At 43.5% G+C, this 23,324-nt stretch overlaps 1 protein-coding gene and 1 long non-coding RNA gene across 3 annotated transcripts; both read right to left on the bottom strand.

Moving 5' to 3' along the window:
* Window positions 1-2,868: 2,868 nt before the first annotated feature.
* LOC122617282 (protein sneaky) lies at window positions 2,869-5,120 on the bottom strand. 2 transcript variants are annotated; one of them, XM_043793078.1, is made up of 2 exons: window positions 3,597-5,120; window positions 2,869-3,521 (listed from the first exon to the last, which is right to left on the bottom strand). In XM_043793078.1, exons 1-2 carry the CDS (start codon window positions 5,118-5,120, stop codon window positions 2,898-2,900), a joined length of 2,148 nt encoding a protein of 715 aa, XP_043649013.1. In that variant the 3' UTR covers window positions 2,869-2,897. The 2 variants fall into 2 exon arrangements, with proteins under 2 accessions (XP_043649013.1, XP_043649014.1); XM_043793079.1 differs by having other exon boundaries at window positions 3,328-3,521; window positions 3,620-5,120.
* Window positions 5,121-22,321: 17,201 nt separating this feature from the next.
* LOC122617780 lies at window positions 22,322-23,124 on the bottom strand. Its single transcript, XR_006325970.1, has 2 exons — window positions 22,898-23,124; window positions 22,322-22,824 (listed from the first exon to the last, which is right to left on the bottom strand). It is a non-coding gene; the product is annotated as an uncharacterized LOC122617780 (long non-coding RNA).
* Between the last annotated feature and the right edge of the window lie 200 nt (window positions 23,125-23,324).

Genomic DNA, 23,324 nt, shown 5'->3' with positions numbered 1-23,324 from the left:
GCTTTAATTGAGTCGGCTGCCAAGTCGAGTATAACAAAGGCATAAAAACTGAAGATGGTATTCACAGAGTATAAAGAATAATCCGCAATAACCCAAAGGCCCCCACCGCCAGCCCTTTCAAATCAATTACTTTAATCAATTTTTAACACGTTTGCGCTTCTTCGCACCCAGGGCGCCCTGCCCACCTCAAGCGGCATTTTTTCTAAATTGTCTGTTTTTGCTAAAATTTTAATTATAAAGATTAAATACGAGCACAAAGGGAAGTGGCCAGTGGCTGGTGGTGGCTGGTGGCGAACAAACTAACCTGCCATAACAAACTTAAAATAATATTAAAGAATTTTTATTGAAATAATAGCAGGCAATGAATGCAGTTGGTTGGTTGGGCAGCGAAGGGAGGGAGCATATAGATACGAGTACAGTGGAATATAGCCAGTCGCGGTTCGTCAGTGTCAGGCGAGCACGACTTCAAAGGCGGGGAATATTCCGTGGAACTGGGAGATGGAGCTGCAGATGAAGATGAAGATGGACGGGGACTGGGGACTGGGGCCCAACTGATTGGGGGCGACGACAGGCTGTCGGTCCGAGGTTTCTTCAGTCTTCAGTTTTCAGTTTTCAGTCTGCTGTTTCGCCGCTTTTTCTAATTGAAATGTTCCGCACCATATTTCTCTACGCTTTACCACCTGCTGCTCCGCCAACGGATGGTACGAATCCCCTGGCTCCCTTTGCTAAATAGTTCACTCACTTGGTCCGCTCTCTGAATCGGAGTCCCTGGGACTCGCAAATTGCAGCCAAACCGCTGGAACATCATACTGGAACAAAATACAAAAAAAATGTGTAAGAATGAAAGAAACAATGCACTGACCAGCGAGCATCCAACCATCCGTGGGCCATCGTCTCGCTTCCTTCATTATCAACGCCAAGTTGAGCCCGTGATGATAAAGGCAGTTGAGGGACTCAGCGCGATTATTTTTCAGCACTTTGGCCATTTTCGCTTGGACTCTTATACCTGGCAATACACTTTCTATGGTCGGTTAGAATACGTCTATGTATTGTGGGGAAAAGATTTTGAAATATTTTATTTGTGTCCTATATATCGAATGTACTCAACATTAATCGAGTAACATGTATGGAACCAAACCAATTTCATATTTAGCAACCACACTTCTGATAGCCTTGGGAAACTATTTTTTTCTCAAAAGAGTATTCTCGGGTCGTTGCTGCTGCAACAGCTCCAGTTTCGCTCACTTTTTTATGTTTGCTGGTCTTTACACTGCTCGTTCAACCATCCGTCTGCAGTTTTCTAGGAAATAATTCTGAGCTGTTTTTTCCAGCTTTTTTTTAGTGCCCACCACTGTCTCGTCTCGTCTCGTCTAGTTGCGTCTTCATAGTCTGTGCAGATGGTGGAGTCGACTGGCGAGGGCGATGGTGATGGTCGGAGTGGAGGATAGAGGATGGAGTGGAGTGAAGTGGAGTTCTGGGAGCCGCTGTCAGGCGGAGTGTCACACCTGTCACTTCTGTGGCTGATCACAACAACCGCCGACGAGCGTCGACGACCTCGGCCCATTATCTCGAAGGGAGGAGTCACTGCAACAAGGTGTGAACGTCAAATAATCACCTTTGCACACGGCATGCCGACCAGTCTAGCGTCTGAATGTGGATTCCACCTCCGCCGCACTGTTTTTTGTTGTTTGTTTTTCGTAAGAAAATTTTGCGCATTTTTTTGGTCCCTTTTCTCCCATGGAAATGTGTGAAATTTCAATGGAAAGTCGCAGCTCCTTTGGTTTTGTGGTTCTCTACCACAGCCGCCTGCCCTGCCCATCCCGTGTTTGCATAATTATTTTATTGCAAGCAGACACAGAGGCCAAAAGCCTTATGAATATTAAAACTAGAGCGAGCGTGGGCGAGACTTTGTCGCCATCATAGTTGCAACTGTTTTCGGGATAAAGCGACCAAAATGACGAGCAAAGTGCCCGAAAGCGTTTGCAGCCATCGTCTTGGCTGATCCCAGAAAGTCTAGACGAGTTTGCACCCCAAAACTTTTGTTACGCTTTCGGTTTGTTGCAAAAGGAGTTGCTGCATTACTGTAGGCATTTCTTCAATTAGCGTTTTTATTATTTTTAATTAACAATCTTGTAACTTAATCCTTGCAGTGTCTAGTGAGTGAGAGCAGCTCAGAGTGCTGAAATGTTGCTCTCAAGCTCGCTTTCCAGTGGCATAATCGAATCAGCGCCGCTTGAGCAAAGTTTGTCTAAGGACAAAAAGTTTTCCAGCTCCACCAGACATGTGCATAATTATGCTGGGACAGGGACAGGGACAGGCGGTGGGAGTTTGGGGTGGCCCAGACAAAAGGGTGGACAACTAATTGAGCGATCCTTGTTGTTGCAAAGAAATGTTTTCCAACTTACTCCAGACAACTGGCAGACATTGCCATCGGCCGAGGAAATAGTTGGGGTGTGGCCGGGTAAAATGTTGAGAATTAAGTTTGACAGACTGGAAAAATGGCAATTAGGCTGAAGATATGATTATCATACAGAAGGACAGTTAATAAAGGGTAGTGCCAGTGGGATTAAGAGACCGAGTTCTCCGAAGATGATTACCAAGTATTCCCCGCGAGGGAAGCGGCTCTCTGATTCCAAGGGAAAAGTTTCATTCCTGTTCGCACATACGAGACGAACTTTTGTAATGTCATTAGGCTGCTTTATGTTTTATACATATGCAGCGGAAGGGCAAATCATTTAACTTTTCTAACTATACCCTCTTACAGGGAATCCTACAGCTGACCGTGCACTCAAAGGAAATCCGATTAGAAGAACACATAGCTAATATTTCTCAGAAAAGCTTTATTTTCCAACAAATAGAATGGCTCATTGGGCATAGTAGCTGTTGTGCTCTTTGGACTATTTTTCTTTCCTGTAAGCGTACACCTCGACGCTGCTTCTGGATCCTTCGGCCACTCTAGTGAGCACCACGCCGCACTGGAAGCACACGCTGTTGAGATCCTCGGCACAATCGTCGCAATATGGCAGTCCGCAGTTGGTGCAAACCGTGAAGGTGAAGTCCTCCAATCCGCGGCAGATCATGCAGGTTCTTTTGGCGAGCTTGAAGTGCCTGATCCAACCAAATGCGGAAGGACATGAGAGCCGCAGCCAAAGGAAGACGTTTATCTGCTGCTGTATGCGATATGTGGCCAGGTTATCCTCGGCACCGTGAATCAGAATCTCCAGAGATCTGAGCCGGTTCCGCAGGATGCGGTTGTAGAGGAACAGTATGCGCTGTTTCTCGCGCTTGTAGTAGAAGTAGCTACATATTAGTCTCCGCATGCGCAGAAATGTTGTGCTCTCGTAGATCAGCACTATGATGATCAGGTACAGCAGTAGGAGGTGGTAGTACATCTTCTTTGGCAGGACATGGGCATTCGGCAGGCACTCCTCGTTGGACAGCGAGGTGGAGACCTTCTCGTGGATGTTGAAGTTATGCATGGTGGTGCGCAGCAGTCGCGCCATTTGACCCACACCACTGATCTGTATATTCCCAGGGAATAAGTTAGAGAAGTTAGGTAACTTATAGATTAAAATTAATAACTTGGTATTGCTTACATTGAATCGGACTTCATGCTCACCTTCCTGCTGGTAAACGATCTTCGATCGCTTTCTAACAATCTGAAGTAGGTCTACGACCAAGTGGTCTATTAGTATAAACAGTCCCGCTGTGACTACTTCGAGTAGGAACTGTAACAAGCAAAAGCACACCGTGGTGGACTCTTCGTAGGTTCGACTAAATATGCGATCCAAGTCTATGTACTTGCACTTCTCGTAGGTGCGCAGTGGCAGGATGCCATCATTACGCTGGTCCTTGCGCCGCTGATCCACGTGCTTGAAGTAGTCGGTGATATAGAAGTTGTCGAACTCCACGTCGTTGAGATACTTCACATAGTAGTTGATGGATACGACGACCATGCGCAGCATGAACAGACACAGGATCTTCTGCAGTATGCCCATTACCTTATTGAAGATCCTCCTTCGGCGTTCAAAGTCCTCTTTAAAAGCCTCTCCCGTCCTTTCGGCGGACTTCATTTGACTCTTGGCGAACTGCTCGTCCTTTATCTCATAGTTGACCTCGATCTGCGAGCTGTTGTCGAAGAGTTCCTGTTCGGCCCTCAGTAACTCCACGTAGGTCTCTCCGAAGTTGTTTGGCACCACCGCCGATGGATCGCATATCTTATCCGGATTGCCAAAGAGGTCTAGCTCGCAGATAATATCCACTCTGTATGGCCAGCAGATGGCCTTGGCTATCATTGAGGGAAAATTGGTGGCACATTTTCGGTAACCCTTTCGAAAGACCTCCAGACACACCCGATGGCCACTTCTGAGCTGATGCTTGCACCGGTTTCTCATGTTGCGCTGAAATCGCTCCTGAACCTCGGCTGAATTTGGCAGCTCCTTACCTCCATTTCCAATTTCACTTGTGTTCATCCTGCGCGATTCTCTGGCCCATCTTTCATAGATGGGTTTGGTGTTCTTGTCGCCGTATTTCTCGTCTTCTATGTCCGAATTTTCCACGGCGTACTTAAGATCGCCAAGGACCTCTTGTAGTTCGTAAAAGGTATGCCGTATCTCCTCCACATCGCCTCGCATATGCTTCAGAGTGTTTGTAAACGGCTTGGCCATCAAATCAAACCGGGTTTTGGATAGATTGTAGGTCAGCACTGTAGTGCAGACGAACACACGGGCAACCTCGCCCGCATTTTCCACCAGGTTGCCAATGGGTCCCGATATTATAAAGGCAAAGGCCACTGCCCGTAGATATGTCCTTCCAGACTTACCCACCACGGCCACGAACAGCAGCAGGATTACGGTGCGAGCTGGCCGACTCAGCATGAAGATCGTTCCGGTCACCAGGACAAAGACCACGAAGACGTAGAGTTCGGTGGATCCGTACACGAGCAAGGGACCCATGCTGAAGTTCAGGGTCACCAGCTTCCAGAGGAGAAAGCCCAGCACGAGTCCCAGCAGAAAGGTAAGAAAGCGCCGAAGACACTTGATTCGGCCACTTTCCTCACTCTGTGGCCCATACAAGTAGCAGTAGATGGGATGACATGGCTGCGTCAAGAAGAAAAACATTTCGGACAATGAAAGACAACTAAAGACAAGCCACCTTATAGCCAAGTTTTTAATTGAACAGCAGTCAAAAAACGTACGAAGTCTGTTCAAAACTCTATAGATTCAATGGCCGTTGATAAATGTCAGCATGTTTTTAAAAGATAAAGAATTTTCATTTTAAAACGAATGTGTTTTTCAACAAATAAGCACAATTTTAAGCACAAACTTAAAGTGTATATTTAAGTGCACATATAACAATTTCCATAATTGGGCTCCCATCAAGGACAGCTAACTTTAACTGTCTTTGACTCCCTCTGTGACTGTTAATTGTCTACCCATATAAATGATACCTCTTCGAAAGAGTGCAAGTTTCCATGGCCTGGGAGTTGGCCAGGACCCCCCAGACAATCGGCAGCTGACCAGACTGGACCATGCTAGACTAGACCAGACCAGACCACTTTTCGCTGAGTAGGAGAATGCGAGAACATTCGGTTTATCGTTTCCCTTGGCGGCAACGGGTAATCCAATTATAATAGAGCTGGTCCGCCGGCTGCACCTGCCTCACTTGGGGGCATGCTTCTAAAATATAAAAATTGATTATATGCGTGCCTGCCTTCTGTCTCCTTCTGTCCCCACACACTCGCGTTTTGGGATGCGTTCCACCGATACTGGCGGCAATTCGAAACTTGTTTGTTTTGGTTTGCGCCGGCGAGCGTTTAAAAATTTATGAACTGCAGTCAACCGACAAAAGACGGATGGGATTGAATGCAGTTGGCGCGGAGTAGAAGGTGGAGGAGACACCTCCTTCCATCCACTGGCTCACTCCGAAATTGGTGCAGTTGCTCAATGTCGTCGCGCTCGGCGGTGTCACTCGCTGCATATTAAACAGTTTTTGAGATTCAGCCACCCGAGTCCCAGAGGCCGCACTTCATCAACTTGGGGCTCCAGCTCGAATGTGCTAAAAAATTGATTGATCCTGCAGGAGGCGGAGGGCGGGGCCAGTCGAGAGCTCCTCCACTTTGACGACATCATCCGTAAACGTAATCGTAAACGTAGACGTAGACGACGAGACGGGGCGTGGTCGGGTCTCAGGATGCTCGACGCACGCATTAAAACAATTTAAAATTCCCAAAGACCGAAACACTAGACGACCCACTACGGTGGGTGGCATCGCACAGACAAGTGGCCAAATAGGCGGGTTGGAGAAGTGGTGGCCTTGATTGCATCCCAAGTAAAATGTGCCATTTGGAAACGTTCCATTTGGGAGCATTGGCTGGAGTCTAACGAGTGCTGAACTATGGGAAGTTTCTTGTCAAATAACGAATTCTATTTGTATATAATGATATCTTAGTAAATTGTTTTTGTTTAAACAAGTAGTTTCCACAATTCAACCTTCGCAATAAATATATATATACCTTTGTGCAATATATTTCCATCTGCAACTTGCATATATTTGAAATCACTTGCTAGCATTAAGTTTCATGATTTTTTTTGTATTTCTTAGAGAAGTCACAGTAGTCTACCGCAACCACTGTACACACTTACCATGGGCGGTCGAGACTGCGTGCTGGGCAGCCCAGGACCTGCTCTTGTAAAGCTTTAAATGCATTAAATTGTCAAAGCTATGCGATGGCTATGCTAAAAGTTTGCTGGCCATAAAATTGCATGCCACAGACAAAAAAGGAGTCGCCCCATCATCATCATCATGCGATGGAGTCGCCTCCATTGCCGGATCGCCAGCTCCCGGATCGCTCCAGCTCTCGAATCCCGACCCAATCCAGAACCGAAGCTGGTCAGTCAGTCAAGTCTAAAACCAAATGAATGATGAATTGCCTGTCACTTGCAATTTTTGCAGACGGACGAAAAACACAGAGGGAACCGTACCGAACCGATTCCAGTGTTGGATGTTCGTCTTCGCCGGCTTGTTTAAATTTTTCATGTTTTTCTAAGCCCCCTCACCGCCGCCGCCGCCCCTGGTATTACCAACTTTTGTGGACCTGGTCCAGACACGGCTACCAAAACGTTGACATGCTGAATGCTTTCATGGAATTTGCGTTTTAAAAAGGCGGCAACGTTGACATCCTTGTCATTGTGTCTTGTCGGCCACTTTTGGTCGAAAATGTTTTGGTTTGGCTTTTGCAAAAATTCACAAATTTCAAATTTAATTGGGTGAGCATCCCAGAGGCAGCAGAAAGGCCAGAAAATTATGAAATATTTGTGCCAATAATTATCAAGCTGGCCAACGAATGTCAGGCGGCAGAAAAATATTTTCAAAGAAATGGCAACAAGAAACGTTGAATTTTGAAATAAATATGGTGCGGAGTTTCATATTATCTCAATGTTATAAGCTTGAGTTTTTATTGATGCTTGGATTGGAAATAAAGTATTATAAATTATAAATCTCTCCATATTTCCATCATCTCCCTCGTATGGAGTTTAAGCTGCAAACATAAATCCTTTAGTCTACGCAAAATTAGTCCATTTGTCAGCCACAAATTGCATTCATCATAATGATAGGAAAAGAGCACAAGCACCGACATTATGTGCATGTCCACCATATCGAAATGACCGGAGATCCACTAAAAATTGATTGGCGATTTATGCGGATGGTTTGGGGTGGGGATATCTGTGTGAACGGACATCATTAGGAATGCAAATAAATACGTCCGAAACGCGCGGAAAATAGGGAAACATTTTAAAATGGCCGAACCAATGAATTTATGGTGCCAATCTGGCCATTTCCTTTCTTCCCCGCCTGTCAAAAACCATGTGGGTCCATCAAATGCAATGGTCACGCCCCCGGCTATGCGTAAATTACCAAATGCAGGGAGGAGTGGGAAATGAGTGAAAACCTTGCGATAAGGCCCATCGTTCACTCTGCCAAAAAGTTCACCAAAAATATGTGTCTGCATAAATTTTCCACGCTCCGAAACGAGAACTCGATTTAAATGCCAACAAAAAAAAAGCCCAACAAAAATTAAATTAGTTAATTAATGCAACGAAACAAAAAAGTGAGCTGAGGGGTGAGAATCGGGGTCACCCATCAATCATGGGAGCAAGGGTCGCCACATGCGTGTGTCAAACATTTTTGGTCTACCGAACCCGTAGATTGCTTTCGCTTTCACTCCACAAACTCCAACTCAAACTCAAAGTCAATCGAAAGCCAAATCCGAATCCGTATCCGAGCCCCAATTCCCAATCCCCAAAGCTATTCCTCTTGACATTTCCAATTGCCCGGGGAAGAAATATTCACAAATTAGTTGCCCACATGTGTCAGGTGAAGGTGATTAAGCGGTTGGGCCAAAACGAAAATTATCCATAAGCACTCTCAAAAAACACGGGAAAAAAAAGAGCCAGAGTCAGAGCCAAATAAATTATGCAAGGGGGCAAAGTCAAAGCGGAATGTATCAGATTTCGCGCTCTGCGGCTATATCTCAAATTTTGTTTTTCACTCTTTCTCTGTGTTTAAACACGCCCTAAGCCTAAAGGTAAACATTGGATTTCCATTAGCCAACAAGGGTTAAGTTGACCGAATAAGACCGAGAATTAGCAAATGTGATCTGCAGTTTGGCAACAAGACATTACTGAAATACCCTTTATCTAAAGTTGGTATGCGCAAATTAAGAATGGAATTTGATATATATTAATATTAAAACAGTTGTTAGAGCCTTGTAATAATTTTTAAAATATTTAAAGAAAAACATGAAGGTATGCCTTTTCAGCTAACTTAAAGCACCGCATTTTATAGAGCATCTATTTTAAATAATTCCCATTTTTGATGGACATTCCTTAAATCGCCGGCCATCTAAGCCCTTTGGGGCTTTGCATTAATTTTTACAGGCTTTTTGCAGGTGTGTGGCGCTGGTCATGTGCAAATTTGCATAAAGCAAAGACAAAGTTTGTTCTGCATTTTTAATTAAATAATTAAAGGCAAGTCGACGGCCCAATAACGAGGCTATCAACAGCGGCGTCATCGTCATCGTCCTAATCAACGTCATTATTATGGAGTATGGAGACTCATGCAAATATTTGTCTCCTCCACCTTTGGATGTTTGGTTACTTCTTGGCCATCACCCCCTCGTGTTTGCATATGCATGAACCTAATTTTAATTAATATTTTATTATCTTAATTATGCATCGCACCTTGCCGCGCTTCCTCCACTTCCACTTCCTCCAGCCAGCTGCGCCCTTTTGGCTGAGTTTTGCCTTTAGTTTTCGACCTTTTGGCTAACAAATTATGGCCATAAATAAAGTAAACGAGTTAAGAGTGGTTTTGCGTGTTCTCCAGAATGCCCATTCGCACTGACTGCCCCTCTCAGCAGCCCTCCTTCCTGTTTCTGTTTTTGTTTTATGTTTTTTGTTTTTTTTTGTTTGCTGTTGCGTCTGGTTTTTTGTCTAGCCGCGGTCTGGCGCTTGGCTAATGTCATTTTCATTTGCCGCGGCCTCTAGCAACAACACGAAAGGGTTAAAATGCTAGAAAAAAATTGCGGCGAGTGCAGGCTGCGTTAATTTCGGCTTGATTTATTAGTTTTATTAGCCGGCTTAATTGGCTTAACGGGCTTAATGGGAGTGAACAGGTGTGGGCGTCCACGGAGATCAATTAGACGGCAGATAAGATTATAATACCTGGCATAATCTCATTAGGAAACAGTTATTAAAGAAAGGTTGTACCAGTTGGATGATGGACAAACAAGTGGGTAAATTGGGTATTAGATTAAAATATATTCCTTGCAGAAATTACAGAAAATTAGGCAACCACTTTCACATTAATTAGAGTAAGCTTTTTAACAATATATATATACTAACTTACAAGCTTATTTAACCGCAAGTAATATGGCTTGAGAATGCATTTATCTTTAAGTTCAACACCCTTTTGAATGGCAAATTCAATGCAACACTGAAACATTAGACTAACCGCAAAGGCAAAGATACAGAAAATACAAGCAGTTAACGAAGACAGCCCTTTCATGAACCACAAGACAGTGCGTATCATAGCGAAAACTGAGGTATTTGGGCTAACAGATATTTAAGTAATGAACTGTTTGCTCGAAGTTCCCCTTGTACTTGCACTAATGTCTCACACTGTGGCCCGCATTTCACCGGGCCCAGCTTTCCATTCATCGATTCATCAATTTCAGCTACTAACCTCAACGAAAAGCAGAATACTCGAGTTTCAATAACAATCCGATGGAGTTCGAATTTCATAATTCATCTGCCGAGAGACGAGAGACTCTCACTTTTCGTTCGCTTTTTGCCGCCTACTTTTCTCACACATTAGCATTGGAAAACCATTAAGGCGGCGAGGGCGTGGCCATAGCTTTGGGCCACAAATATGGTTTTGCCCACAAACGAAAGTTTGTAATTTATTACAAATTAAAATAAATCAAATATCGAAAATGAATGGCAGAGTTCGCAGGCAGGAGGAGGAGAGCGATAAATCTGCGGCAGAGCAGGTGATTCAACGCCAATGTCTCTATAAGTTACAGAAAAACAACTATAGATAAGCAGTCATTTGCATTTTGAGTGGCTTCATAAAAATGATAAACATTAATTTCTTTATTTTCGAATCCGGAGAGAGAGGCAATGATTTGTCAAATGACTCGCAGCCGCCAGGAAGGGAAAACAAACCACAGAAATGTAATTTTAAATGTAAATAAGTCCAACGGAAAATACACTAATAACAGATAGCCGTGGGTAAAGTAACTAAAACAGGTTTTATATGACCCCTAATAGAATTTACCCAGCACAAACAAAGTGGAGTGTATATCTCCGCTAAGCTATCATAAATGCAAATGCATCGTATCTCCTTCTCTAAGCCTGAAAATTCTCCACAGACAAGATCTTTTCTTTGACTGATCTCAGCGTCTCAGTGGCAGCCGCAATAAAAAAGATTGAAATTCAATATCACGCGATCCCATAATGGAGCAGCTGGAGCTGGAAGTGGAAGTGGATGGCTGGAGCGCCATCCTCTATGGACTTGTTTACATTCTTTGGCGTTAAACAAAAGCATCTAGCCAAACAACAACAGAACAAAGAACGGTACCGAGGTGTAAAAATCTCAGTGAGAATAAAATTTCAACACTTTAAAAGCATTTTGAAACCATAAATTCCAACTGCTCGCCGCGCCAAGTGATGCCCTACGAACAAAAGTATATGCATATCCAGAGATACTCGTATATAGATGAAGATCGGGCCGAAATGTCAAATGTATCTTGCTGTTTCAGCGCACCATCGTTTATCAAAACCATTTTATAACTATCGCGAGGCAAGGCAACGAACTTTTGGAGCATAAATCAACTGGATACTGGCTACAACTTTGTTTTGGTTTATGCTTTTTGCCCAGTTTGTGTTTTTGTTTGTTATGAAAGTGCGGTTCCTCATGCTGTGACCATTCTGGAAATTGACTGACGGTACGGACCCCACGTTGGGATATAAAACAAAACAAAAAAAAAACCCAAACAGAACCAACCAAACCAACTGAAGAACCGGAGGAGCCGTCTGCCTGCGAAATCCGACAGAACCGCAGACTAATTAAATTAATTGAGGTGATTTTTGTCACAGAGAGCAGATACGTCCGATATGCCTGATATGCCCGATATGCCGTTTCCCCATTTGTAAAGTGTTCCCCCGATTTTGTGGGGCTTAAGGTTGGTAAAAAATATGGTTCGCCGCTTTATATCGGGGGCGCATATTTTTTAAAACGATTTTGCGCTCATATCGTAAAATGCTGAACGCATGTAATCCATCGATATTAATGACTGGACATATTTTTTGCTCCCCCTCGTTGAAATTGTTGTTCTTTCTGGTTGATTGAATGGTGGTTGGTTATTCATATTTTCTTTTTGCCCGCACACCGGCTTTGTTGTGTCCGAACGGCCGAAAGGAGGAGATATGCACCTTTGTTGCCTTTTTGTGCCTCACATCCTTTAATCGAAATGATTGCACATTGTTGAATGCGGCGCTTTTTACGATCCCAGCTGTAAAATATTAAATGAGCGCAATTAGAATTTGGCGTTCATTAAAAGGGTCGCGGGGAGTAATCATTAAATACCACTGTTGTTCGTTACTAACAAAAAACAAAAATCAAGATCAATTATTATGTAACGCAAAATCTTAATTTCGCCTCAAGTTTATAAATGATCGAGCTGTTTAATACTCTAAAAGAAAGCACTTTTTAAGGTAATATTACCTAAATATATACATTTATTTTATTTTACATAAAACGTACCACTTCCATGTCGGTATTTAGACGTCGAATGCACTGAATTTGTTTCTATTGGCTGGTTGTGTTTTGAATAATATATCCTGCTGTGCATAAACAATGGAAAATCTCAATTTTCAACACAACGCACAGATATGAACATTACGCGCTTGTCCGCCTTTTTGTCGCATTTTGTGTAAACGCGAACTAAATATTAAACAAGCTATTAAACCAACGTCAACAGCATCGGAATGAATAAATAATGCCACTGAATTGTTGGCAATTGCCAGTGACCATGACTGTTTCCATGAACCTGTGGACAATTGGGCGGCAAACACATTTTGCAGATGCAGCTGCAGGCGAACTAAGTTGGCTTAGAGCTGGAAAATAGCTGATTTGAAATAACTGCAATAAGTTAAATATGGTATTTAATGGGAATAGTAAATATTATGTCTCAGTTGGTATAAAAAGTGATTATATGTTATTTTAACTGAAACCTTTTAGGGAAAAAGCTTAATCTAAAAACTCCATGACTTCAGAACAAGCACAGTAAGATATTCTGTGAAATCCAGATCCAATGGCGCATATAGAATAACAAATATATATTTTTGTAAATCTTTCGAATCGACTATCAACCGATAGTGCCATCGATTGTCCAGAGATTTTGCCTTGCTTTCGCCACCATGGACTTCCTCACAGATACCGTTGGCCTTTTTCGAGTTTCACCGTTCGAGTTTCAACGGTTCCCTGGGAGGATGATAATGACAGCGAACACGGGCAGAAGGAGTTCGCTTAGGAGCCATGAACATGACCATTTGAGGTTGGGGCGATTGTCAATGGTTGTTGTCAATTACGTTAACAAAACACGCTTGCCGGGCGCCCTGCATGAATGGATATGGTTGTAGATATGGTGGATGTGGAACTGGGCGCCCCAAAACTGGAGCAGGAGTAGAAGTTGGTGTTCCATGGTGCCCCGAAAAGGTTCCAAAATTGGTATGTCACTGGCAGACTGGCAAAGAGGAAAACAGCGGGCGACGAACCGGAACCGAAAGCCAAGTCCAGAGCCAAAGACATGGCCAAAACCAAATGCAAAGCAGCCGCCAAAACAAAGGGAAGCCCCACAAAAATGGAATTGGACTTGGAGTTGGAGCTGGAGTTTGGAGTCCATGTGCTCATGTGCTCATGTCAGGCGTTTAATTGGCATTGCCATTTGGTATGTGTTATTAACGATTTGTGGCGTGCAAAGGCATTTGTCAAAGTGTCACAAAAATGAACTTCGCAGGAAGAAAGGAATTTCGAGAGAAATGAGCAAACTTGCCACAGACACATGTCAGTGATTTTCTGTAATATGGCATTTCAAACCATTAAGAGCATCTAAATTAATTTTTCATTTTATTAAAGAGAAATGCTAATGAACAACCTAATCATGAAATCGAAATAAATATTATGTATGAATAAAGAAGTATTTATACATACAACCTTAGAAAATATGAAATATAAATATACAGTGTGACCAGCATTGCTTTGAATGCAAAAGCAACAATTTTTGCGAGTGCTGCCACCCACAGAATCATTGGTGTCGGAGTTTTGGCGGCGTCAGCATAAAGTGAACTCGAAAGTGACCTTTTTAATTAAAAGCCAAAGTTGGGGGGCCACTCTTGCAGCAGTTCGTGCCGCATTCGCATGCTCGAAATTGCAACAGCGAAAATTACATGGACGCCGGGCGTTGGGATTAAGGGGGAAGCCAAAGGGAATTGTTATCTAATGTCTGGAGGCGAAGGGTCAAACACTGTGCAACAGTCACGCAGAGCACAGCCGTCGAGCGGTGCGAGAGGGAAAAGTGTTAATAAATTTTCGACCAAAAGCCAGACTCTGGGGCCGCCGTGGTTGTTGGCCAAATTAAGTCAACTGGACTCCTCGACTCCTCGGCTCCCCAACGCGGCTCGCTCTTGATTCGCAAATAAATTTGTTTAATTCCCACTCGACGGGAACAAGGAAAAGCAGCGCGAAATATTTTATAATGCCCGGCCATCCGGCGAAGGCGTGAATTCGGAGCACTCAACTCCAGGAGGGAGCAGCTAACTTGGCCAGAACCCCGGGGGAAATCGAGTTCGGGATGCCGATGGCGATGGCGATGGCAATGTCGATGGCTCTGGCTGACTAATTAGAGGCGTCATTGTTGCCGATTGGCTTTGCATTTTCGGACTTTTCCAATTGCCACGGCTAATGAGTGCCACAAGCAGCGTGTCTCGCAGGAGGGGGGGCGCCACCTCAGTGGCAACTAATTGGCATTTAAGCCGGCAGGCAGGGTAAGTGCACTTTTAAGGCTGCTGGCCGATTAGCAAACGACTGACGTGTTGCACTCTGTTTATGCAAATTGAGAGAAGCACCGTCCATGGGAATCTGTCCCAACAGGGGACACTTTCAGCCCAAGTCAACACCAGGGGATATTTACAAACAAAAAGCCCCCTTATATGAACACATTACATATTTGTGAACTTTCCCAACCTTTGGGGGTGTGAATGTTTGAAAGACAGAAGACTATAGTTAATATATAAATACATTAGTTTCTAAAACAAATGCTTTTGTTGTACAACATTTTTAACCAACATGTATTTTCTCAAGAAATGATGGCCTTTCTGTTACTTCCATATCCGTTTTTACACATTTCGGTGGCAATCAACCTTTTTGGCCAGCACGACCCCAGTTAATTGCGAATCCATTGGGCCGAAATCGTTTTTCATTATGCCAGCGAATAAATAATGTGCAGTTGTTGCACGAGCGTGCCCATGTGCTGGCAATTTGTATTTAACATATCATTCATATAATATCAATTAGTTGCATATGTGTGGCGCCAATCGCTGGGTGTCCTGGCCTTCTTGTGTCCTTTCGACCCGGCTGAAAATTATTGGCCGCCCTACAGCCAACATTGTTCGTTGGGCTTCCTTCTTTTTTGCCGACTCCTTTTTGTTTTATTTTTTTGTTTTTGCTCTTTTTTTGGGGGCCGAGTGAATAGCAAACGGAAAACGGATGAAAACTTCACTCGATTGGCATGCGTCCGTTTGCTGCCCGTTGATGAGGGAGATCGGGGTGATCGGGGGCAAGGACATTGGAGGGGGACAGGGTGGCGAGGAGACAAGAAGAAGACAGGAGCACGGACATGGACATGGACAAAGAAGTGGACATGGGCGATGACAACATCAATGTCAGCACACAGCAAACGCTCGGCTCCTCCATTATATTTTCTTCTCTGGCTCATTTTGTCCTGCTTGAACACAAAAAGCTCATTTTATGCCAATTTTTGGGTCCCTCTGAATGAAATTTAACGAGCAGTGGGATGTGTGTGTGTTTCTGAGCCGGATAAACATTAACGTCTTATTTTGGCCCAAAGCTCAGACAAAGAGTTTATTGGCCATTATGGGGTGAGTTAACCTTATCTGCTCACTTTAAAGGAAACGTAGAAACTATTATATAAAATTGGCCACGTATTACATAAGTTTCTGGTGCTAGCTTCTTCAACATTTCAAAGTAAAAAGAAAGGTATAGTTAATATTTATCAATAAAATCATCGATTGTGCATCAAATCTTAAAATATATAGATTCCAGGCGCAGACTCATGCATAATTCGAGAGGTAAGGACCGCAGTTATCCCCCTTTTCAATCATCAAATCAATGCACTCCCTGCTTCCTGATTATGCACAAGACAATTTCCCTGTGGAAACAACAAGGATTCCATCTAATTATGCATGCCATCAGCGTGCCAGCTGCTCCCACTTTCCTTCCCTTCCCTTCGATTTTCGGTGGATTGTTAGTTTTTTGGCTTAACCTTTTGCCAATTTTAAATTGGCTTGGCTGGGGAGGAGAACCTCCTGGTTTTGGAGAGGGGGGCCTTCCTTTTAGAGACTGGGCCTGGCCAAGTTCAAATATGCACAAACATTTGTTCAAAGACTAAAGATTTATCTCGCCTGTTGTACGCTAGACACCCTGTGGTGGAAATGCCCCCCCGCCTTCGCCATCCCTGACTCCTGTCTGCTTCCGTTTCGTGCCCAGGTTTTCCGATTTTCCGATTTTCCAGCGGGGGAGTAGCTTTTTTGGGCATTCATACGAGCGCCGAACGATACAAATCGGTGAATTTCAAGTGCAAAACTTGAATATGCAATTGCATTTTTGCACGTTCTGCGGTAGCGTCTTTGCTGGCACAGTAATCACTTGCCGTTGATGGACTGACCGCAGCTGGGGCATATTCTCGAAACGAGATGCGTTCTTCGCTATCTCGACTGAATTCAGTTTAGAGTTAAAAGTAACATATAAGTTACTTACTATAAGATAAAACGATTTAAAAGGCATAAGTCCCAATTAAGATACATTTTTCTGCAGAATACATTTATATTAAACACATTCTATATGATTTACAATTTTGTAACATCTCTTTAAACTCATTATAATAGGGTATCGGTTAGCTGGAAAACTTTCGCAACTTGACGTTGCATGCTCCTTTGTTAGATCAGAACACTTTTTGGGGATTTTAGGAGCTCCTTTTCCTCGCAGCTGGCGTATTTGCATATTCACGCTGCGGATTGAAATCAGAAACAGTGGGTGCCGGGCCAATACTCGGTGCAGTGACACCGCGGAGTCAGTCGGCGGCGAGGGGCACTCCAAGTGGAATCGATGAATTGCCGGATCCCCAGGATTCCCTCCGCGCACTCCTCGCCCTCCGCGAATTTGGCCGAATCGTCGGGGAGAAAATGCAAAATGTGCCTGCTGGGCAGATGGAAGAAGCTGGAAACCAGCGAACGAGAACCCGTCCAAAGTGTAGCCAGGCAAACAAATTCAAAATGTTTGGTGAATTTCAATTGCTGACAAATTTGCCTCCATGGAGGAGGATCTACTGACGGGGGGGGGCGGGAATGAATCAAATGAATGGCGGACAGCGAGCGGCGAACGGCGGGGCTGTTGATAATATTATTAGTACCCGGTGAATGGCAAATTGTCCTTGAGGATATAAATGGAATTTGAAATTATTTTATCAACATTTTTGATTGCTTCCAGCTGAACAATTGTATCGTGGGCACGGAAGATGCCCTGAATCACAGAATGTCTGAATGGCTGAATGCCAGAATGGCAGAATGGATGGCAGTCATTGACTCTGATGGACGCAATTCATTGGCAGTCCGAGCATTCAGAGCAGACCCTAATAATATGCACAGAAGTTATGAATTCCCACACAACAACAATTGGAGTTTGTTTGGAGGTTTGGAGGGGGTTTTCAGCGCAATATGTTTCATGGACTATGAGGGAAATGATAAATTTCAGAGTGCCCACCCACTCACTCCGCCACTCACTCTTGCCTCAAAATGAGTTTCGAGCTATGCTAATTATTATTTCATGGATCCAGCCCTGGATGAGGGTACCACTTGCGGCCAGGATTTTAATCTAAGCAGATAAGGAAATTGCTTAGAATTCTAAATGGACCAAGGGCCAAATGGAGCACAAGTTATAGTCAAAGGACGGATACCCTCCCCCTGCCCCCCAATTCAGGTGTTAAGCTGCTGATGGATATTTAAATGGGTTCAGAGTTGGGTTCACTGGGGCTTCCCTGCTTATTGAAATAAAGTTGACAATTCGAGAGGAGCCAAGGACTTTCGAAAGACGAGGCGCGTGGCCGATGAGCCATTGATTTTGAAGGGGATTTCGGCGGAAATGGCTGCTTGAAGTGCCGCAGGAGGAGCCGATGAAGTCAATGAAGTGGCTCAAATTCTTGAGGTTCTGTTTCGGCTTAGCGCTTTTCAAGTTTCGTATTGATACACTTAATGGAGATGGTGCGATGTGGATAGAATGGAAATTAAAATCAGTTGTTGCATATTAATTCGGTTGCATGAGGTGCTAACTCACTTTCAGAGGTTAAATTTAAACACTTTCCTTATTCTTATTTGAAATTAAGAATTCACCATCATGTGGCTTAAAGTATGTGGCAATGTTAGTAAATCAGTCCACAAAAAAAAAAACAGTTTTAGCCAACGCAATAAGCCAAAACATTGAAATCCCATAATTCTGATCAGATTAGGCACTCAAAAGATTTACAATAAAAATCCCAGCATCACACCTCTCACTTTGCCTGCATCGTCTTTCAATTCTCGGCCGAGTCAAGCACTCTTGTCTGGAATTAAAATTTAACGAGCAAACACAACAAAATAACCAAAAATAATCTTCTCAAAATCCCAATATACAGAAAACCCATCGAAAGCATAACTCAGCCGCACACTTCAGTTTTGTGAATGTGTGTGTGTAGTGTGTAGTGTATTGTGGTACCGAAAACTGACGCAAAACTCGCTTGAATATGAAGTCTTATTGATTTGCACTGAAAATGCAATTTTGCGTTGGCATTAGGAGCCGTTTATCCAGCCCAGAGGAAGGTGAGGTGGAGAATTAAATGGCTTTTCGTCTGCAGCTCCACAGCTTTTCCTCTACCCCATCATCAATGTCAGTGTTATGACAGTTGAAGTTTTGACGTCGCCCGAGGGGCAGGGTGTGAATGTTTGGGACGGGGGATGTGTTTTAGCAATTCATTGGCAAAAGACAAATACACATATGCAAATAGGCAGATGCGAACCACTCGAAAACTAATGTAGTATGCATATATCTACATATACATATATATGTATGCCCCAAACCGCAGAAACTCCACTTGAAAATGCCTGCAGTCGATTATAAATGAAGTGCCCACACAGACGAGTAAATGAGTATGTGAGCACACGTATATATTTGTGCGCATGGAGGGCCAACATAAATATTCAATTTAAATTATTACAAAATTGGCTTTCGCAAATTTCCATTATGCACTTATTTCATTTTCGGTGACGACGACTAAAAGCCGCACTACGTAGGCAGTTTTCGACTTTATCCTCTACAAATTTGCTTAACTATACGAATGTATATGTATGTATATGTATGTTGTGCGAGTGTCTCTCATCAATAAGCAATTTAATTTGTCAATCGTCTCTCTCTTGGCACACAATCAACAAAATCCATCAGCCCTCTCTCAACTTGTCCTTCATCGGGCGGCAATTAAACGGCTCCAGAGGCATCTGGACAAGGACCTGGCTTGTAATTAAAGTAAACATGCATGCGAATGCATATGTACATATGTACTCGTACATACTCGTATAGTCGTACATCCACAGCCAGAACGGCATTGTCATAAAATTGCGCATATAAATTGCCTGTGCATGTATTTATGCTGATCGCATTAATAACGCGCATACGTCCTGTGGTACAAGGACACTGGGGCCCATGGCCACATACATAGCTACATGGAAAAGTCAGAGACTCGCTTGTCGCAGATCGGATTGGGATCGTAATTTAATTTGCATTCGGCTTTGAGAGCATAAATGCACTATGGCGTAGTTTCCGGCTTAATGCGGATTTTACATTACAAATAATTCAATTCCCTATAATTTCATGCGTGCATATCTCTTAAACACAATCTCAGAATGTTAGTTTGACTATTGTTTTTATGTTAGCCACATTGAATTAATCGAGCTTAAAAGATAGATATTATGCTTTTGTCTTTGTTAAATATCCTTTTTGTGTTGCCTTTCTTTTCTATCTTCCTTATAGATCTTAATATTTACAAAGCATTTAAGACCTTAAGTATTTCCCCCAAAAATATTTTCATGCTCTTCAGAGCAAAACCAATAGCCCGGCTTCTTTCAAACCGATTTGCTTATAAACACCTGTAAACTTCACCGACCGAGTTGGCTAACAACTGAGGGCAAGGAGGGGACGATGGAAGAGATGGGATCAGGGATAACAGCAGGGGGCGGTGCTTGGGTGGCCTGCAGTTTTCCATGCACTTGCTGGACATTTGATTTGTCACCCAAGGCGTGCAAATGATAATCGAAAAATCACTCAACTGTGCGTCTGTCCACCTCCACCTCCAGCTCCACATCCTTCCGGCTCCGGCTTGCTCCTCCTGCCCACACTCCTACTATCCTCTGCATATCTCCATCCCTTGGAGTATCTGTGCGTGGGTGTCCAAAGCTGATTTGTCTGGCCGCTTGACTGGCTTGCTCGGCCTTTGGTCCGCCCGCCTGCATTTCCGCATCCGGTTTTTGCACTTGACACCATGCCCAGAGATGTAGAGATACAGAGAGAGAAAAATAAGGTATAATGTATATAATGTATAATGCAAACTGCAACTGTTATCAAAAGTATTTAAAATGGATTTCATTTAATTTATGTTCCTCTATTAACTGATTTCCTTCAGTTTTCTCCCATTTCTTTTTACAGTACTTAGTTAACATAAATCAAATCTTTTCCCAATTTAATCTCAGTGCAGCTTTAGCTGAACTGCAGCTACAAACACATCGACAGTGGGGAAAATCTGCGCCCTGCTGGTTTTTGGGGAGCAAAAACTTAACTGCCCGACACTTGTTTTGTGGTGTGTTGCCATTGTCTCTGTCTCTTCCTCTGCCCCAACCTCAGACCCGTGGACCCATGGTGCATGTGTGTGCGACTTGTTACTGAGCCCCACCTAATGCCCATCTAGCCACTTGGACCCCATCCCTAACCCCCTTGAAAATCTGAGTTCCAGCCGAAAGCTGTTGAGGCACATGGTGACATGTGAGAATGGAATGGAATTGGGATCCGTGTGCGGCCCATTTCAATTGGGCTCTTTGTGATTTGCTAGTTCGGGTGGACTGCAGTCTGGTGAATGGATGTTTTGGTATTAAGAGTGGGACATAGGCTCAAAATGCGTTTTTTCCAAGGCAATTGGACTTTGGATTTATGCAGAAAGACACTTCTGAGAAGCTTTTACGATCTGAACCTTATGATCGTAGTAGATTAAAGGCACTTATTAGTGCTGAAAACGATATGTTACTGTTTCTGTTTTCTTTTCTTAAGTATGAAATACATAACAATATAGGCTAGACAAATTGGGTTAAGTGTGTTGTTGGGATTATGTACCTAACTAGTTGAAGTTGTCCTACTGAAATCTAGGCCACCGCTCTGCAAATCCCCTCCATCATTTGCGACATATATACATAAGTGCTGGGGTGTAGCGACTCGAGTCCTCGGGCAATTCGGGTTCCTGTTGGATCTGGCTATTTGGCAAAGATATATCCCTTGGAGGGCCGAATACAAGTTACCTCCCAACTGCCATTCACAAATATCATAAATCCAGAGAGCAACTACTCAGTTGCCGATGCCTTTGGGGGCAATGTGGCAAGCTACTACTACTACTGCACATGACCACGCCCCTCGCCCCACCGCCCACTTCGCTGACCCCGCCCAAGTAATCAAAAATTATGGCAGAGAGCACAAATTTATGTGCCATTAACTCAAAGAGTCTCCCCTTCCCCCGCTCCATGGAGGCTAAGCAAAACTTAGACGAAACCCAGAGGCGAGTTCATTACTTCAATATTTCAGTCCATACACTCACACACACCACACACACACACTCTAACACACAGGATGCGTCTGCCATTGTTTTTTATTTCCCCATCCAGAAAGTGGGACAGGGAAATGCAGAGGAAGGGTTTTTGTGATTAGGCGGGAACCTCGTTTAAATTAAAATAGCTACACGAGAGGACATCGTAACTGGGATGTTCGGTGGAGGAGAGGGGGAGGGGTAGGGTGGAGCAGCAGGCCGGAGCTTTATTGGATTTTCAATTGTCACCAAGCTGGGCAAATATTTTCGGGCACCGCTCTGCTGAAAACCAGAAACCGAAAACCCCAAAAACCAAACCGAGCCCGCCTAAGCCCTGTTGGAGGTGTCCTCCGATGAAGTGCCCCTCCTCCAAAGCCGAAACCACAAGTGAATGACAACGTGGGTGGTAATGGGTGAAGGTTTCCGACGTACACTGTGCAAAATATACTTCTAGTTCATCTACAAGCTCGATTTAATGCTAGGAATACTTACTGTTCGAACTGGACCACATTTAACATGGTATTTTGCATTTTAAGACGAGCTCTGAGCTTGGAGGTGCTTAACTTCCAGGATTACTAAAAGATTGGGAAATAATTTGCTTATATATAATATATTTAAACAACATTTTAGATGCTATTACACCAAAAGTACTTGGGTTTATATAAATTGGTTTCAGGGAAGTTTTCTGATTTAAGCCAAAAAACCAGCCCATTTCGAGCAATGATGAAAGGGAATTTTCTCGCAGTGTCGCATCCTGCATCCCGGCCGAGGATTGTGGTTCCTGCTAATGACGATTGCCGTTGTTGATGAGTCCTGGGGATCCGAATCCCTCCCGAGGGCTCCTGGGACTAGGAGTCCGTTGTGTGGCCAGAAAAAAACCTTCATTGATATGTTGCCTACGTCCGCAAAGCCAAATTTCATTTCCCCACCTTCGGCCACCCACATAGTTGAAGTGAAGTTATTCGGTTGCCGGAAAATGCTAAATTAAAAGCAAATTATTGTGTTTAGTTTTGAGCCGGAACGAGGCCAAATGTCCTGCCGTGCGAGTCCTGGCTGCCCTTATGTTAATTACTTCGGCTCCCAAGCGCTGGAAACTTTGTTTGTTTGCGGGTTTGTTATCGCTTTTTCTCCAAGGTAAATAGTTTCACTTGTTTGGATTTGGCTTACCTTTGTGTGCTCGACTGAAGTTTACATCTTTATTCACATTCACATATGTATGTATGCTGCTTGTACGCCTAATGTGGCCCTGTCCAAAGTTGTTAATTAAAAGATGGCCAAATGCGAATGTTTGTTTTCCAGGTGATGGCTGGTCGCTGGTCCAGAAGCGAAGTAAATTGTGGCCCTATAATCGTTGCTATTAAAGACGAATTCAATTTAATGGAAGGAAAAGGGAAAGCTTGGTTGAGCTGGAAAAACATTTAATATTATCTTACAATAAAGTGAGCGTTCAAAGAAAATAAACGCTGTCTAAACTGGGACAAAGCCGTAATGGAGAATAGCTTGTTATTTTCGGTTCGGAATTTATAATTACTTAAAGTGAGCGCTAGAAATTAAAGTTATTTAAGGCAAGACTGTAGGTTGTTCATTTTCGTAG

This window comes from Drosophila teissieri, chromosome 3L, assembly GCF_016746235.2.
Source record: "Drosophila teissieri strain GT53w chromosome 3L, Prin_Dtei_1.1, whole genome shotgun sequence".
Lineage (NCBI taxonomy): Eukaryota > Metazoa > Arthropoda > Insecta > Diptera > Drosophilidae > Drosophila > Drosophila teissieri.
This window is presented reverse-complemented; position numbering and strand designations above follow the sequence as displayed.